This window comes from Chlorocebus sabaeus, chromosome 12, assembly GCF_047675955.1.
Source record: "Chlorocebus sabaeus isolate Y175 chromosome 12, mChlSab1.0.hap1, whole genome shotgun sequence".
Taxonomy (NCBI): domain Eukaryota; kingdom Metazoa; phylum Chordata; class Mammalia; order Primates; family Cercopithecidae; genus Chlorocebus; species Chlorocebus sabaeus.
The window spans coordinates 3860117-3876373 of NC_132915.1; the positions used below are offsets into that span (position 1 = coordinate 3860117).

The 16257-nt window shown below is 39.5% G+C and overlaps 1 protein-coding gene across 1 annotated transcript in view; it reads right to left on the bottom strand.

The window, feature by feature from the left end:
* Window positions 1–2715: 2715 nt before the first annotated feature.
* The window catches only part of MFSD14B (major facilitator superfamily domain containing 14B), a 77117-nt gene continuing 63575 nt past the window's right edge, over window positions 2716–16257 (bottom strand). Inside the window, exons 7-12 of the mRNA XM_007969821.3 lie at window positions 14704–14817; window positions 11913–11984; window positions 9492–9604; window positions 7230–7327; window positions 5155–5297; window positions 2716–4454 (exon numbers count right to left, since the gene is read on the bottom strand). Coding sequence (XP_007968012.2) covers window positions 4203–4454; window positions 5155–5297; window positions 7230–7327; window positions 9492–9604; window positions 11913–11984; window positions 14704–14817 — 792 coding nt within the window. The 3' untranslated portion in view covers window positions 2716–4202. The remainder of the gene's footprint in view (window positions 4455–5154; window positions 5298–7229; window positions 7328–9491; window positions 9605–11912; window positions 11985–14703; window positions 14818–16257) is intronic.

Sequence of the window (16257 nt, forward strand, 5' to 3'; positions counted from 1 at the left end):
GAATAAAAAATCCAGAAACAAACCTGTATGTCTATGGTCACCTTTTTAGACGAGGTGCTAAGACCATTCAGTGGAGAAAGTCTAGTCTCTTCAATGCGGTACTGAGATTACAAATACCCAGACACAAAAGAATGAAGCCAGACTCCTACCTGACATCTTATACAAAAACCCACTCATGATGAGTTAAAGAACTAAATACATAAGAACTAAAAAGTAAAACTATAAGAGGAATACACAGGGGTGAATCTTCATGACCCTGGATTTGGTAATGTATTTATTCTTAGCCAGAACACCAAAAGCACAAGCAACAACAGAAAAAAATTGCTAAACTTGATTTCATCAAAAACTACAACCCTGTACATGAAAGGGTACCATCAACAAAGTGAAAAGACAACCCACATAATGTGAAAAAATACTGCAAACCATGTATCTGATAATCATGTATCTGATAGAAATAATATCCAGAATACATGAAGAACTATGTTTATAATGCAACAACAGAATTGTAAAACAGAGAAAAGGACTCAAATAAATTTATCCAAAGACAATATACAAATGGCAAACAAACACATGAAAAGATGCCCAACTTGGTTAGGCATTAAGAGAAATGCAAATCAAAACCACCATGAGGGGCCGGGTGTGGTGGCACACACGCCTGTAATCCCAGCACTTTGGGAGGCCAAGGTGGGCGGATCACCTGGTCAGGAGTTTGAAACCAGCCCAGCCAACATGGTGAAACCCCGTCTCTACTAAAAATACAAAAATTAGCCAGGCATGGTGGTGAGTGCCTAATCCCAGCTAGTCAAGAGGCTGAGGCAGGAGAATTGCTTGAACCCAGGAGGTGGAAGTGGCAGTCACTCCAGCCTGGGTGACAGAGCAAGACTCCGTCTCAAAACACACACACACACACACACACAGTGAGAGATCATTTCAAACCCACTAGATGGCTATAACCAACAAAACAGAAAATAACAAGTGTTAATAAGGATATAGAGATTGGAGCCTTCCTACACTGCTGATGGAAATTGAAGTGTGCAACTGCTGCAGAGAACAGTTTGGTGGTTTTTCAAACAGTTAAACATAAAGTTACTACAGAACCCAGCAATCTAATTCCCAACTATATACCTATGATGAATTCAAAACATATGTTTGCACAAAAACTTGTACACGAATGTTCACCACAGGATTATTCATAATAGCCAAAAGGAGGGAGAAAGTTCAAATGTCCATCACCTGATAAATGAATTTTTAAAACGTGTATGTATATACAATGGAGTATTCAGCCTTAAAAACGAATAAAATTTGGACATACTATAACATGAATGAACCTTGAAAACATGTGAAAGAAGCAAGACACAAAAAGTCATATACTGCATGACTCCATTCACATGAAATGTTCAAAACAGGCAAATTTCGAGAGACAAAGTAGATTAACGGTTGCCAGGGGAGGGGAAAGGGAGGATTGAGAGTGAATGCTAAAGGGCACAGGATTTATTTTTGGGAAAAGTAAAGTTCAGGCATAACTTTGTGAATATATTTAAAACACAGAATTGTACACTTTAGAATGGTTGAAATGGTAAATCTTTTTGAAATTTAAAACTAATTTTAAAAAATGATGTTTGTCATGCTGGGATATTTGTTAAAATGGGTAAAGTAACTGCAATTGTGATAAGCAATGATAAAAAAGATGCCATGAGAGCATTTATTTCAAATGGTGGTAAAATATACATATAAAGTTATCCTTTTAATCATTTTTAAGGATCCAGTCCAGTGGCATTAAGCACACTTTCACACTGTTGTACAACCTACCATTACCATCTCAGAACTTTTCTTACCTTGCAAAATGAAACTTTGTACCCATTAAATAACAGCTTCCTACTTCTCCCTCCCCATGGTGAGCACTACTCTGCTTTCTGAATGTAACTACTCTAGGCATATCATTAAGTGGCACAATACAGTATTTGTCTTTTTGTGATTGTCTTGTTTCACTTAGCATAATGTGTTAAATGTTCATCCATTTTGCACCATGTGTCAGAATTTCCTTCCTTTTCAAGGCTGAATAATAGTTTGCTGTATGGATATACCTATTTTGTTTATCCATTCATCATCAGTCAATGGGCACTTAGGTTCTTTTTTCCATCTTTTGGCTGTTATGAATGCTGTGAACATGGATGTACGCATTTCTGTTCTGTCCCTGTTTTTTAAAAATAAAAATACAGATGGTCTCCAACTTCATGACAGTATAAAAGTGATACACATTCAGTAGAAACCATACTTCAAATTTTTATTTTTTTCCCAGGCTAGCAATATGTGGTATGATACTCTCTCATGACACTAAGCAGTGGCAAGTGAGCTGCAGCTCCCAATCACTATGCAATCAGGAGGGTAAACAACCAATACTCTACCGTGCTGATAATGAAAGTGCTGAAGCTTCTAAGCTGTATCAAATGCATTTGCAACATATGATATTTTCAACTTACAATGGGCTTATCAGGATTGGAACCCCATCGGTAAGTCAAGGAGCATCTGTATTTACGATGTTTTTGAAGGGAGACTTTGAAGGAATTTTGTTAAAAATAAAATTTTTTTGAAAATACAAACCTTTTGCATCAGCTGAAAGATTACAACTCAGTATAATTGAAACCCACCCAACAGAGAACACAAAAGAGCAATGATACTATTTGCTTTAAAAAAAAGACACAAAAGACATAAAAGTATCCACTGTAAATTTATTACGCATTAAGAAGCTTAACCTAAAAACCAACAGCATAGTAAAAAGATATGTTATCTCTGTTCATAGCAGAACAGGTTTCAAAATATATTTTCTTTTAAATGTATTCAGTCAGTACACAATCCTTTATAAAAGTTGTATATATTTTTTCTGTCAATACCTTCATTACATTTATAAATACAAGATTTACACAGCACCCCATCAGAAAAAAATTAAAATCCTTTACAAATATCTACATATATTTCATACCTATAAAACTTTCAAAGGAGTGCTCTGTTAAAGGTAGGCCCTAGTTAATGGTCCATTTACCGGTGCAGCAAAATACATATAAATCTGTAAAGTTTTCTTTGTCCATAAAACATCTCAAAAAACAGCAAGACACTTATCATGAAACTCAGCTTCATAAAACCTTATTTTAGAAAGCAACTTAATGTGCATATTCCCATGCGATTCGAAAGTCAAACAGATTGAAATAAAGATGAATTAAAAACAAATGCATACTACAACAGAGCAGTTAAGGCAGGAGTGTAATGGATGAGAAGTAGGACATGGGAGACATAGGAAGAAGCAAATCATAATGATGCCTATGAGTCTGAACTTGGATATAAACTTCACTTGTATCCAGTTATTAACTCTCATCCTACTTAGGAATTTCCAAATTGTTACTAACTTTCTTAGAAGCAGCCTACAATTTCTGTGTTGCTGCCAGAATGCTTGAGTTGTTTTTTTCTTCTGTAAAATCACCTTGGACCAAACCAGGACACCAGGTCCAGGAATCTGCGTTGTGAGTTTTACATGATTTAAGTTTGTAATAAAAATTTCTTTCATCTAGTAAAGGTAATTACTATTCAATATTATTTATGTCCAGAAGTGTATATATGCTGAGTTTCATTCTAGCCAAGAATAGGAAGTAGAATAAAAGGAGACTAGGTTTTTATTTGACCTTTGAACAAAGACAATAGATCCCTGATACTGAGTGACTCTTAAGAGTGGCCACTCATCAACACCTATGGGCTGATTCAGAGAAACAGGAAGGTAGAAATTAAGAAGACATTCTTTACCTGAAATCTTGCCAGAGATGGCAGTCCCACTATAGTTCTGTACCTTTTGCTGAAAAGGGCATGGAAAGACTGCTGTCACTTAGTCTACAGTCCTTACAGGAAAGCCATCCTTTCTACCAGAGAGATGACTTTTTCTATTTGAGTTTCACCTTGAGAGTTGCACATTATTTGCAGGGAAGTATTTCAAATCTTATCTTATTCTAATGTATAAACAGGAAAAAAAAATGTAAGAGAAAAAAAAAAAAAAAAACAGGAGGAGGAAGAGCAGAACGATGGTGGTGGTATTTATCAAACTTGGCCCTGAAGGATGCCGCTAGCATCTCCCATCCAGCACCATGAAGTCACCAGGGGTGTGGCTCCCTCCATGGCTCTCAGAGATGGCGTATGCAGAATCCCACCTTCTGCTGAGTTTACAACTCAGTGCACTGATTCCCAGGCTCCTCAAATGAAGAGAGCTCCCAAATGCTGCTATCTTGCAGCAGTGGTTCAATGTCCTCATCACTACCCCGTTCTGGGGTGTTAGTCAGGCTGCCGCTGTTGCTGTTACTGTGTTTTTGAACTCCACTGGCTTTACTGTATTCAGGAATGAATAAGGCAACCAGAAAAGACACAAGGACTATACATGCCCCAAATAAAAATGGCGGGCCTGGGATGACAGCTCCCTGATGGATGTGGAAAACAAATGGAGACCAAGAATACAGTTAGTCTTTTAACTCGAAATTATTCCTAGATTACCCAAAAAAACACACCACCAAAAAGTGAATCATATTCTCATAAGCAAATGTTTCATTAAATGTCAAGGCAAACTCCACTAGAGCTTGGTGTTTGGAATATGAAAAAGGGCAACTAATTAACTGCTTTTTGTACCACTTCTAAATAGCTTCAGCAAAACTGTAAGCTTTTAAGCAACAGCTGTTAACCTATAATCCCATCCTATGACTTCAGATCATGCACCTTTGTACGTTAACATTAATTCCAGCTTTATATAGATATCTATACTAAATATGGCTTAAAGGGAACAAGGGAAGAAATTTCAAATAAATAGCACAAAAAGTACCTTAGCTCAATTTTTAGGTCATTTCAAATTTTAACTGGTCAGGGCTTAGCCAGAGAATAGCATAGTGATTGTGTAGGTGAAAACAGAATCTGAACAAAGTTAAGATGTATCTTTTACATAAGATATTAATTAAATCACTAAAATGACCCCTCCCTGATCCTGAGAAGCAATGAACACAATACTTATTGCTGTCAAATAAAATATAGTAACATACAAGTAAGAATGCTCTCCAAATTTAAGGTCACAGGATTTTGCTATAATCATACATAACTGTTGTTACAAAACTAGACTTACGACCAAATTACCTGCAGGGGAACGTTGTTAGAATTCAATTTCGGGCCCAACTCAGTCAGTTCCACATGGAACATGTAGAATATGAAGCCATACAGTGCTGGCCCCAGGCCATTGCATAGTCCTCTTATTCCAGTTATGATCCCCTGGGCAACTCCTAAATCAGAACAAAGAAAAGAATGCCAGTCTTCTCGGAAAGGCATCACAAGATTTGGAGCTGAACAGTACTTTCTCACAACCAAGATATACTAATTTGGCAAGACTGAGGAGAAAGCATGCTAATGAAAGTAGATTAGAAAGACTTCATCCATTATAAAATAAAATCCAAAACTTTAATATCCTCCCATTTCAGGCAATTTCCACTTTTCTGTCAACTGAGATTTCCCTGCTCTGGTCATTTCTGGTGCTTTCACAACAAAAAGCTGCCCTTCACCTCTGGCAGCCCTGGTCTCAGGAATGCAGACCAGTCCCCACTAGGCAGACTCCATCTTCACAGGTGTATTCCAGGCCTGTCTCCCTAGAGACCTACACTGAAAAACCCAGAAGTGCCAAATGCTTTCTAACATAGCAAGTAAAAAGTTAGCTTGAACTGTATGAAATGAATGTTTCTGTAAATCAAAAATGGTAGTATATAATTCAGCCTAATACAATGTGTTCCAAAACTTTTATATGCTGACATTCAGAAACATGTATATTGACATGAATAAGTATAAAAACAGTCAAAAGAAAATCTATGCCCCAAATGACAGGATAGTGTCTGTCAGATGCCAAGGCAGTGACAGTCCTCCACGGATGGGTCACATCTTCACTTCAGACACAGCACCTCCCTGAGGATGCAAGCCAAGTGAGTTACTGTAGTCAGAGGAGTGACGACATACAGAATGTGTGGTCTTCAAGGGACAATATTTAACAATGAATATGAGTAATATACCTAACTTCTGATATAGAAAAAAAAAAAGCAATGAATAAACTATCCTTTCCAATATAGTTTTTTACTAAAACTTTTTAAAGGGCTCTTAGGCATTAAAATTTTTTCTCCCTCTAAAATTCTCTACTACTTCTTCCTGAATACAATGAGGTGAGCCATTAGCAGATAGAGAAGGAAAGGGATTAAATCTAGCCATGGGAACTGCTTGAAAGGAAAGCAGGCCAGGCACGGGGGCTCACGCCTATAATCTCAGCACTTTGAGAGTCCAAGGCAGGTAAACTGAGCCCAGGAGTTTGAGACCAGCCTGGGCAACATGGTGAAACCCCATCTCTACTAAAAATACAAAAAATTAGCTGGGCATGGTAGTGTGCATCTCTAGTCCCTGGTACTTGGGAGGCTGACTGGGAGATCACTTGAGCCCTGGAGGCGGAGGCTGCAGGGAGCCAAGATCGCACCACTACACTCCAGCCTGGGTGACAGAGCGAGACCCTGTGGGAGGTGGGGGTAGAGGATGGGGAGTGGGGGGTGGGGGTAGGAAGGGTGGAAAAAGAGGGAGGAAGGGAGGACAGGACAAGACAGGACAGGAAGGGAAGCAGAAGCACGGGAAGGATGAGATATGGATCTAGATGGTGGAAAGCTATTTTCCACACAGCAGTCTTAATTTTAATTTAATCTCTCACTCAACGTCTAACTATCAACAACCACACAGACTTTTTCTTACTACTCTCAAATACTATTTTCTAAATTACGCTCACAGACTGTGAGTTATTCCAAATACATTTTAGTGAATAAAGTAATTAAGTAACTCGTGGTTAACTGTTTTTCATTATTTAATAGACATCTGTTACAATGTGACTATAGTCTGCTTAATTGTGACACTAAAGAAGAAAAGAGGTATCAAAACTGAAAAAGGAATATTAATAGTTCTAATTGTTAGTAATCTGAACTGCTAAGTCTAGCTTTAAAAAATGTTAGTGTAAGATTAAAGCAGAGAGGAAAACAGAATGCTCCTATCTGACAAAGAAAATAGGTACGATCCTTGAGAAGGGGCCACATGGCTGTCAGCTCCTGCTGTCGATGGGGAGAACTCAGAGCTTCTCCGGCTTCTAGCAGGGAGGTCTCCCACTGAAGGAGAAAAACAAGGGCGGGCAGTGACCTCACCTTGCTGATCTGACTCTGCATTCCGAGAGACGAGGGCACTGATTGCTGGAAATGTGATGCTGGACATGGCGGCCACGGTCCCTGCTGCCCACATCATCCTGCAATGACAGGACAGGCACAGTCAGGTAGCAGGCCAGCCTCAAAGAGCTCACTATTCAGAATGCAATCAGTGGCAAAAGTACAAATGCCTTCTGTTTTCTCCTGTTACATTTTATTTATTTTTTCGTCTCTAAAAATGCATTCTTTTTTAAACCTACAAGGTTACACATCACATTGTAGAAAACTAATGGCCTAGGATGCGGACAGAAGGGCCAGGAAACCTTTGTTTATTGATTTTACTTCCTTTACAAACTTTTCTTCTCCCTGGTCTCCCTATTGCCGTCTTTAGACATAACCTCAATGAAGTTCGCAAGGAGATTTTTGTTTCTATAAATATCACATTTTCTCCACTGACTTCTCACTTTTTCTTTGTACCTCTCAAAGGCTCACCTTCACACTGCCCTTGAGCTACACAGTTTGCTACCCCTCAACAGCATGGTGTGCCTCCAACTGGAAAAACAGACCCTGCCTTCCTCTTTAGACCTTTGTCCTTCTCTCAATAAAAGAGTTTTAACAGTATGAAGTGTGAGTGAGTAAAGTGAGGCCCCAACTTTGGGATGATCATTACTGAAAAAGAAAAACCTTACATGATGACAGTCTTTTTAACACTGCATGGATGTGACTAAATCACCTACTGAACCAAAGTTCACAGGAGCAAAATCAAAAAGAACAAGGAGAATCAAACAAGTTAATCTGGTAAAAAGTCACAGACGGCTACAGGCAGTGGCTCATGACTGTAATCCCAGCACTTCGGGAGGCCAAGCCAGGAGGATTGCTTGAGCCCAGGAGTTCAAGACTAGCATGGGCAACATGAGACCTTGTCTGTACAAAAAAAAAAAAAATCAAAATATTAGCCAGGCGTGGTGGTGCATGTACATACTCCCAGCTACTCAGGAGGCTGAGGTGGGAGGATCGCTTGAGCCTGGGAGCTCGAGGCTGCAGTAAGCCATGATTGTGCCACTGTACTCTGGCCTAGGCAACAGAACCAGACCCTCTCTCTCAAAAAAAAAAAAAAAAAAAAAAAAAAAGAGCAAGCAGATCAAATGAAATTCCGAAATTCCGAACGGGCACATGTACTTACTCCCCAAACTAAACACTGATAACTAAGGAAATTCTAGTTTCTCTAAATTATGTTGTCTGTTTCTCTAAATTATGTTGTCTGTTTATGTGTCCAAAGTAAGGACCAGCTCTACCGTCTAAAATGGAGATGGCATTTCTGCATTTGCCCACCAGGCACATAGAGAAACCTGCCACATTAACAAAACAAAACTCACAATTCCTTCTATTTTTTCTTATTCCACTGAGCTTATTTTGACCTTCCTTGCTGTTTATGGGAATCTAACATGGTAGTAATAACTGCGGCAGAATGCACATGGTTTTGGAAGAAATCTTTGTGTTCAAACTCAAATGATTTATTAAGGTTATGTTATTGCCCCAAGGTCACTCAATTAATGATAGCTAATGATAGTCAATGATAGTGAAGCTTGCCATAATCAGTCATTTTTTTGTATCTTTTTGTTTTGCTTTTGACTATATTCAGTGTCTCAAAATTGGCGTATGTGGCCAGGTGAGGTGGCTCATGCCTATAATCCCAGCACTTTGGGAGGCTGAGGCGGGCAGATCGCAAGGTCATGAGTTCGAGATCAGCCTGGCCAACATGGTGAAACCCCGTCTCTACTAAAAACACAAAAATTAGCTGGGCGTGGTGGTACACGCCTGTAATCCTAGCTACTCAGGAGCCTGAGGCAGAAGAATTGCTTGAACCCAGGTGGCAGAGGTTGCAGTGAGCTGAGATCGTGCCATTGCACTCCAGCCTGGGCAACAGAGTGAGACTCCGTCTCAGGGAAAGGAAAAAAAAAAAAAAACTGGCATATGCTTTAAAAAGTAGACATAAAACTTTATTTGGGGGCTGGAGGGAAGAGAGAGATACATTCAATTAAGGAACAATTCTGTGAAAGTCCAATGACATGAAGGCAGCATTTATAAATAATCCTGTTATCTAGCTACACATTTCCCCAAATTAAAGCCTAATGGTTTCTGCAACGTTGAATACACCAAACCAGTAAAATAACCCTTGCTTCCTTCTCATCACACCCATCCACCCCAAGCTCCTCTAAGAGGCATCTGTCTGGCAGTTTATGAGAATCTAAGAGTGAGGCTTACCAGGCCTGAGATCCAAAACCGTACCAGGCTAACTGGAGCATCTGGAAGCCCAAGCCAAGGAGGACAGTATTCTTATTTCCTAATGATCTCATCAAGATGCTAAGAAAGGCCGTCTGCAAATTAAAGGAGACAACTCTGAAAAACCACATCAACACACAGAATTAAAATACAAGCTCTGTGTGTGAAGACCCTTCCCTGATGACCAGGGACCTCTAAGGGCACACTGCCTGACCTGCGACTTCAGAGTCTGGACAGAACTGATGACTCTCTACAGGGGTGGAGTGTTGGGGGCTCCCAGCCTGACCTGGGGCTCAACGCTTTCAGCCCCCTCCCTAAGATGCCTGTCTACCTGGTGCTCTGCTGGCACTTCCCGAAAGAATATCACAACTGTTCACCAGTTACCATGACTGACAGGGACAGCCTCAGTCTCTTTGGAGAAATGCTAATCACTTAAATATCTGTGCATAGCAAACTCCTGCTGAACATTTACAGAATATAAGAGCTTCTGCTGGAAGGTTACAAAGTTGGAATTGATGTAAGTTTGATTTTAACAAATATATACTCTGCTAAATATAACTAGAGTGAGACAGTCTGAAAAGGGATTGGATAAAAGATGATTGGGCTGGCCGGGTGCAGTGGCTCACGCCTGTAATCCCAGCACTTTGGAAGGCCGAGGCAGGCAGATCACGAGGTCAGGAGTTCGAGACCAGCCTGGCCAGCACAGTGAAACCCTGTCTCTACTAAAAACACAAAAATTAGCCAGGCATGGTGGCGCATACCTGTAGTCCCAGCTACTTGGGAGGCTGAGGCAGTAGAATCACTTGAACTCGAGAGGTGGAGGTTGCAGTGAGCCGAAATCACACCACTGCACTCCAACTCCAGCCTGGGTGACAGAGGGAGACTCCATCTCAAAAAAAAAAAAAAAGATGGCTGGGCTAACTAACTAGAGTTAATGTCTGATTTTGTAAAAAACCAAAATGATCAACTTGAAAAGGTTAACATAATTTACATTTGCAACACATTTCAACAAAAACAAAAATGGCCTTTGCCTTGATGCATTCCCATAAGCCTCGTCAAATGGAGTATTTTCGTGCAGCAGTTTTGCAGCCTTCTCATTTCTCCCTGAGAGAGGGTTACCACAGAAGAATGCTCTGCTTCCCTGGTAGCCATTTCAGGGAAACAACCCGTAGGCAGTACCACACAATACAGTGAATGTGCCTCAGCACAACAGTGAATTAATTTGAGGACAATATGCTTCACCTTTTCCGGTACTGTATTTACAACAGATGGGGAAATGGTTAATGCTCTTTACTCACTGAAAATTTTATATATGTATATATTTCCCCCCACCCTTTTGAGACAGTCGTACTCTGTCACCCAGGCTAGAGTGCAGTGGCACCATCTCGGCTCCCTGCAACCTCCACTTCCCAGGTTCAAGAGATTCTCCTGCATCAGCCTCCTGAGTAGCTGGGATTACAAGAACGTGCCACCACACCCAGCTGATTTTTGTATTTTTAGTACAGACAGGGTTTCACCATATTGGCCAGGCTGGTCTGGAACTCCTGATCTCAGGTGATCCACCCGCCTCGGCCTCCCAAAGTGCTGGGATTACAGGTGTGAGCCACCATGTCCGGCCCTCACTGAATATATTTTAATGCTCTGATTCATATTTCTTCAGTCCTGGGAACAGTAGGAGTTGAAGCAGTTACCAATTTTCATTTCTGCTTTTCACTTCTACTTACATTTCAAGATTAAAATAACACTGAAACATTTTCTTAGTTGATTTTGCAATCCAGAGATAGATTATAATTATTTACTATTTTGGATGGTGTAAAAGCAAATAAAATAATTGACCCAGCAGAGGTTATGACAAATATTCTAAAAAGTAGGGAAAGTTGTATCAAAGTTCTCCTAAATCATCTTCTCCGAGAAAACACTAAATGGCAGATGACACCGGTGCAAGGGGAGCACCAGAGGCCCCCAGGGGCCTGGGACAGGGAACCACTGTGGTGAGAAGGCTTAGGCAGTGGCATCGGGCCAGGGCCCCTGAACTGAGGGAGACAAGGCTGAAGACAAGGAGTGGATGCCAGTCACCAAGCTGGGCTGCCTGGTCAAGGACATAATTTTTAAAACACTGTTTTAAATAAAAACATAAAAAATTTCCCCTAAATTACACCCTCAAAAAAGAAAATAACCTCAACACATTATATAAGAAGGAATAGTTTTGTGGACCACATTCATATCCGTTTTCTTGATCTGGTATTATACTATAGCTGTGCAAGACCTTACCATAGCAGGGGGTGAGGGACTGAGGTAGCAGTTCAGGGAATATCTCCCTGTATTTTTATATGTGGCTTCCTGTGAAACTATGGTTATCAGGATTTTTTTTAATTTTTAAACTATAGATAAAATGATACTCACCTGAGCCACAATAGACAGAATTCCTACCATAGCTATGAATGCTGCAATTTTAACAGATCCAAAACCTATGACCTAAGGAAATGGAATGAAAACACTTTAGTAATATAGATATTATAAATAAGGAATATTATGTTCTATTACAGTAAGTTGAGGAAAATTCATAAAATCAGTGGCAAATTAAGACAGTGCTGAAAGCTGAATCTGTGTAACCACTAATTTATATCTAAAACTGATATAAGAAATCGTTATAAGCAGGAACAACTTGTGATATTTTCAGACATTTTCTATTATATGTCTACCTGTTGTTTTATATATCCTCTCCAACCCCAACCCACAAATTGATAAATATAATGATATCAAGTAATAAAAAATGAAAGAAAATGACTGACTTTTGATGCTACCAATACAGCACTGCTCATTAGCAAAGCCAGTGGCTCTCAACTTTGCCTGCACATTAAAATCATGATGTGAGCAAAAGACAAGGGATAAGGAGAGCAAGGGAAGGAGAGCAGTGAGATGCTGGAAGACCACTGGAGACCAATTAAATCAGGCTCTCTGAGGGTATGACACAGGCACTGGTATGTTTTAAAAGCTCCCATGGTGATTCTAACAAGCAGCCAAAGTAGCCAGGCAATGATTTCTAAGCCTCTGACCATAACAGTATCTCTGAAATGTCTATAACTTTTAAGTCTTAAATATCAAGTTTTTAAAAAGTTAGCTTATTTTGGGGCTGGGCGCGGTGGCTCATGCCTGTAATCCCAGCACTTTGGGAGGCCGAAGTGGGCAGATCATCAGGTCAGGAGTTCGAGACCAGCCTGACCAACATGGTGAAACCCCATCTCTACTAAAAATACAAAAAATTAGCCAGACGTGGTGGCGCGCGCCTGTAATCCCAGCTACTCAGGAGGCTGAGGCAGGAGAACAGCTTGAACCCGGGAGGCAGAGGTTGCAGTGAGCCAAAATTACGCCATTGTATTCCAGCCTGGGCAACAAAGCGAGACTTCGTCTCAAGAAAAAAAAAAAGTTACATTATTTTGCCCTATATTAAAATTCAGGAAAAGGACCTTAAAAATTATGGGATTAAATTATATACATTATTCTCATTTCATAAATGAGTGTCTTGCTTCCAGGCACACAACTGGCTAATGAAAAAGACCTAGGAAAACTATCAGAATGAAGAATTTAATATGTTTCATTTTTAAATATCACCAGAAAAAGAGGAATTTATCTTAGGAGGAAGCTTGCTCTGTCAAAGTAAACCATTAGGAAAAGGCTTGCCTTGCAGTGAAATCAGTAAAAGAGCACAGGATGCAATGGAAGGCAGTTTAGGTCTGAGCAATCCCAGAGAGCTGAAGAACGGTCGGAAAGGGGAAGTTTTTGTTTTTTTTTTTTTTAATTGCCTTAAGTCAATTACCTGTTTTGGGGGACAAAATGGGGTACAAATTTTTTTTAAGTGTAAAAGACTCTAGAGAGGGAAGATTTTGATTAATGCTTTTGAGCCCCTCTGAAGTCCACAGCAGCAGTTGAGCCATGACCTACTGAAGATGCCTCAGCAAGCTGGCTTCAGTCAGACTTGGAACAAGGGCATGTCTGAAATAAGTTTTATCTGTTAAATTTGATATTATTAAAGATTTAAAACATTACAGTATATGAATGTTACAGCAGCTTTATGCACAACTGTCAAAACTTGGAAGCAAGTAAGGTGTCATTCAGTGGGTGAAAACTGGCAAATCCAAACAAATGCCAAAAACAAATTGAGCTATCAAGCCATGAAAGAACATTAAATGCATATTATTAATTGAAAGAAACCGATCTAAAAAGGCTACATACTGAATGAAAAAGGCAAAACTATGGAGACAATAAAGAGATCAGTGGTTGCCAGGGGTTGGTGGTGGAGGGAAAGATGAACAGGCATAGCACAAGGGATTTTTGCAGTGAAAATTCACTGTGTTGATACTGTAAGGGTGGATACATGTTATCATGTCATCATACATTTATCCAAACCCATAGAATGTACAACACTAAGCATGAACCCTAATGTAAACTGTGGACTTTATGTTAAGATAATTTGTCAATGTAGGTTCATCAGTTGTAAAAATGTCCCCACCCTGGTGGCAAATGTTGATAGTGGAGGAGGCTATGCATGTGTAGGGATAGGGGATATATGGGAAATCTCCATATTTTACTCTCAATTTTGCTGTGAACCTAAAACTGTTGTAGAAAAATAGTCTATTAAAAAAAAAAAAAAAAAAAAACCGGCCGGGCATGGTGGCTTATGCCTGTACTCATAGCACTTTGGGAGGCTGAGGCAGGTGGATCACTTGAGGTCAGGAGTTCGAGACCAGCCTGGCCAACATGGTGAAACCCTGTCTCTACTAAAAATATAAAAATTAGCTGGGCATGGTGGTGCGTGCCTATAATCCCAGCTACTCGGGAGGTTGAGACAGGAGAATCGTTTGAACTCGGAAGGTGGAGGTTGCAGTGAGCCAAGATCGTGCCATTGGACTCCAGCCTAGGGGACAAGAGCAAAACTCTGTCTCCAAAAAAAAAAAAATTATGTTTCTGCTAATTCTGATTCTCAAGAAAAAAAATTTTCCACAGTAATTATCTTACTATAAATCATTGCATTAAAGGTGCCCTGTTTAGTAATTATATGCCAGCACCTACATTTATAACTAGAAGCAAGTTCACATGTTTTTTCCTCTGCAGTGGTTTCCTCAAAATATCTTTAGACAAATCTCCATCTTTGATTTTCCTGGTATTGAAAGGTTACTAGCCACTCACTACTCACCTGCCTAAGATAGAGAAAAAAACTTGAATACTGTCCAGCTTCAGGAAGGTATGAAAGAAACACGGTGATGCAGATTAGTAAGACAGTAGAATCTTTTCCAACTTTCTTCAACGACTGAGAATAAGCAGAAAGAACACACTTAAAATGCCAATACCCATTTATGTTGCCAATGTTCTGGGCCATTAGCTTCATTATTTTGATCTATTAAGATGAATAACAAAAGTCAAATGGTTAATAAAAGGAAGTTCTATCACCATCTTTCTGAGAAAGTTACAAGTCTTAATTTCAGAGGTATGTATTTCAAATCATATAGCTAAAAAGAAGGAGGGAAAAAAACCCACAAAACACACTTATTCATCTTTGTTAACACACTGATTAAAATTCCTGAACAGATCCTGAACTTCCTATAAACAAAACCTGGAAATACATTCCTACAGAACCTTTTAAGAAAATCACTTCTCTCGATTCATAATGTAACTTCTTTAAAGTCATATTCAGTACAGAGGTTTCCATATATGTAAATTCACTCTATTCTTCAAAGTGTTCATGTTCAATTTATCTGTATATCTGGTAGACAGATAAGTATGCTCCAGCCATAGGGTCAAACTGGTAAGAACTTGTTGAATGTTACAACCTTGTTGAAAAATCCTTCTTACATACATAGGATTGTTGAATAGAACCAAATGATAAGTTAATACCAAAGGAATGGAAAGTGCTGCAGAGTTTCTAGGTCATCAGACCATAGCTTTTATGTAATTAATAGCAAAAGCAGCTAATGTTTGTTGAGACTTTGCTGGGCAACAGACACTACGCTAGTTAATTTATACACATTAACAATAATCCTCACAACTGCCCTGAAAAGTAAGCCACAGTAGCTCTACTTCACAGAGGAGCTTTGATGTGTAACTTGATCACTACAAAAGAAGGTGGGAAGCCTAACTGGCTGGCTCCCAACCCCACTACTGGCTTCCTTCTCTAAATATTTCTTTTGGTGTCTGACATTGTGACAATAATAGAACAGGCAGGATCCCTAGGTCATGCCCTCGTGGTATTTTAGAAAAAGTAATTTTTAACTAATTAAATGAATTTTTCTGAAAGGTAAACTTGGGGGACAAAAAGTGAAAACCAAACCGCTGGTTCTTTTTTTTGTGTACAAATTTTTTTTTCCCCCAAGAACAATTTCAAACCAGGTAGGGTAGAGAGAAGGTGAGACATAAGATACTTTTTCCAGCTGTGTGACACATCAACTTCCCATGCCAAAAAAAAAGAAGGAGGTGGAGGAGAGGAGAGGGAGGGAAGGAGAGAAGGAGGGAGGGAGAGAGGGAGGGAGACAGGGAGGGAGAGACATATTATAGAAAACAATAATCTGTAACATACAAATTAAACATCTCTGGTCAAAATTAAAATAACTCATTCAAACCAAAGGCATTTATCCTTTTTGAGTTAAAATGAGTGAAAATGACCACTTCAAATGATCACTTTCACTCATTTTGTTTAAAAAGGATGAAAACAACCATGCAAAAAGAAACTTTCTTCCCAAATTCTCATCAAGAA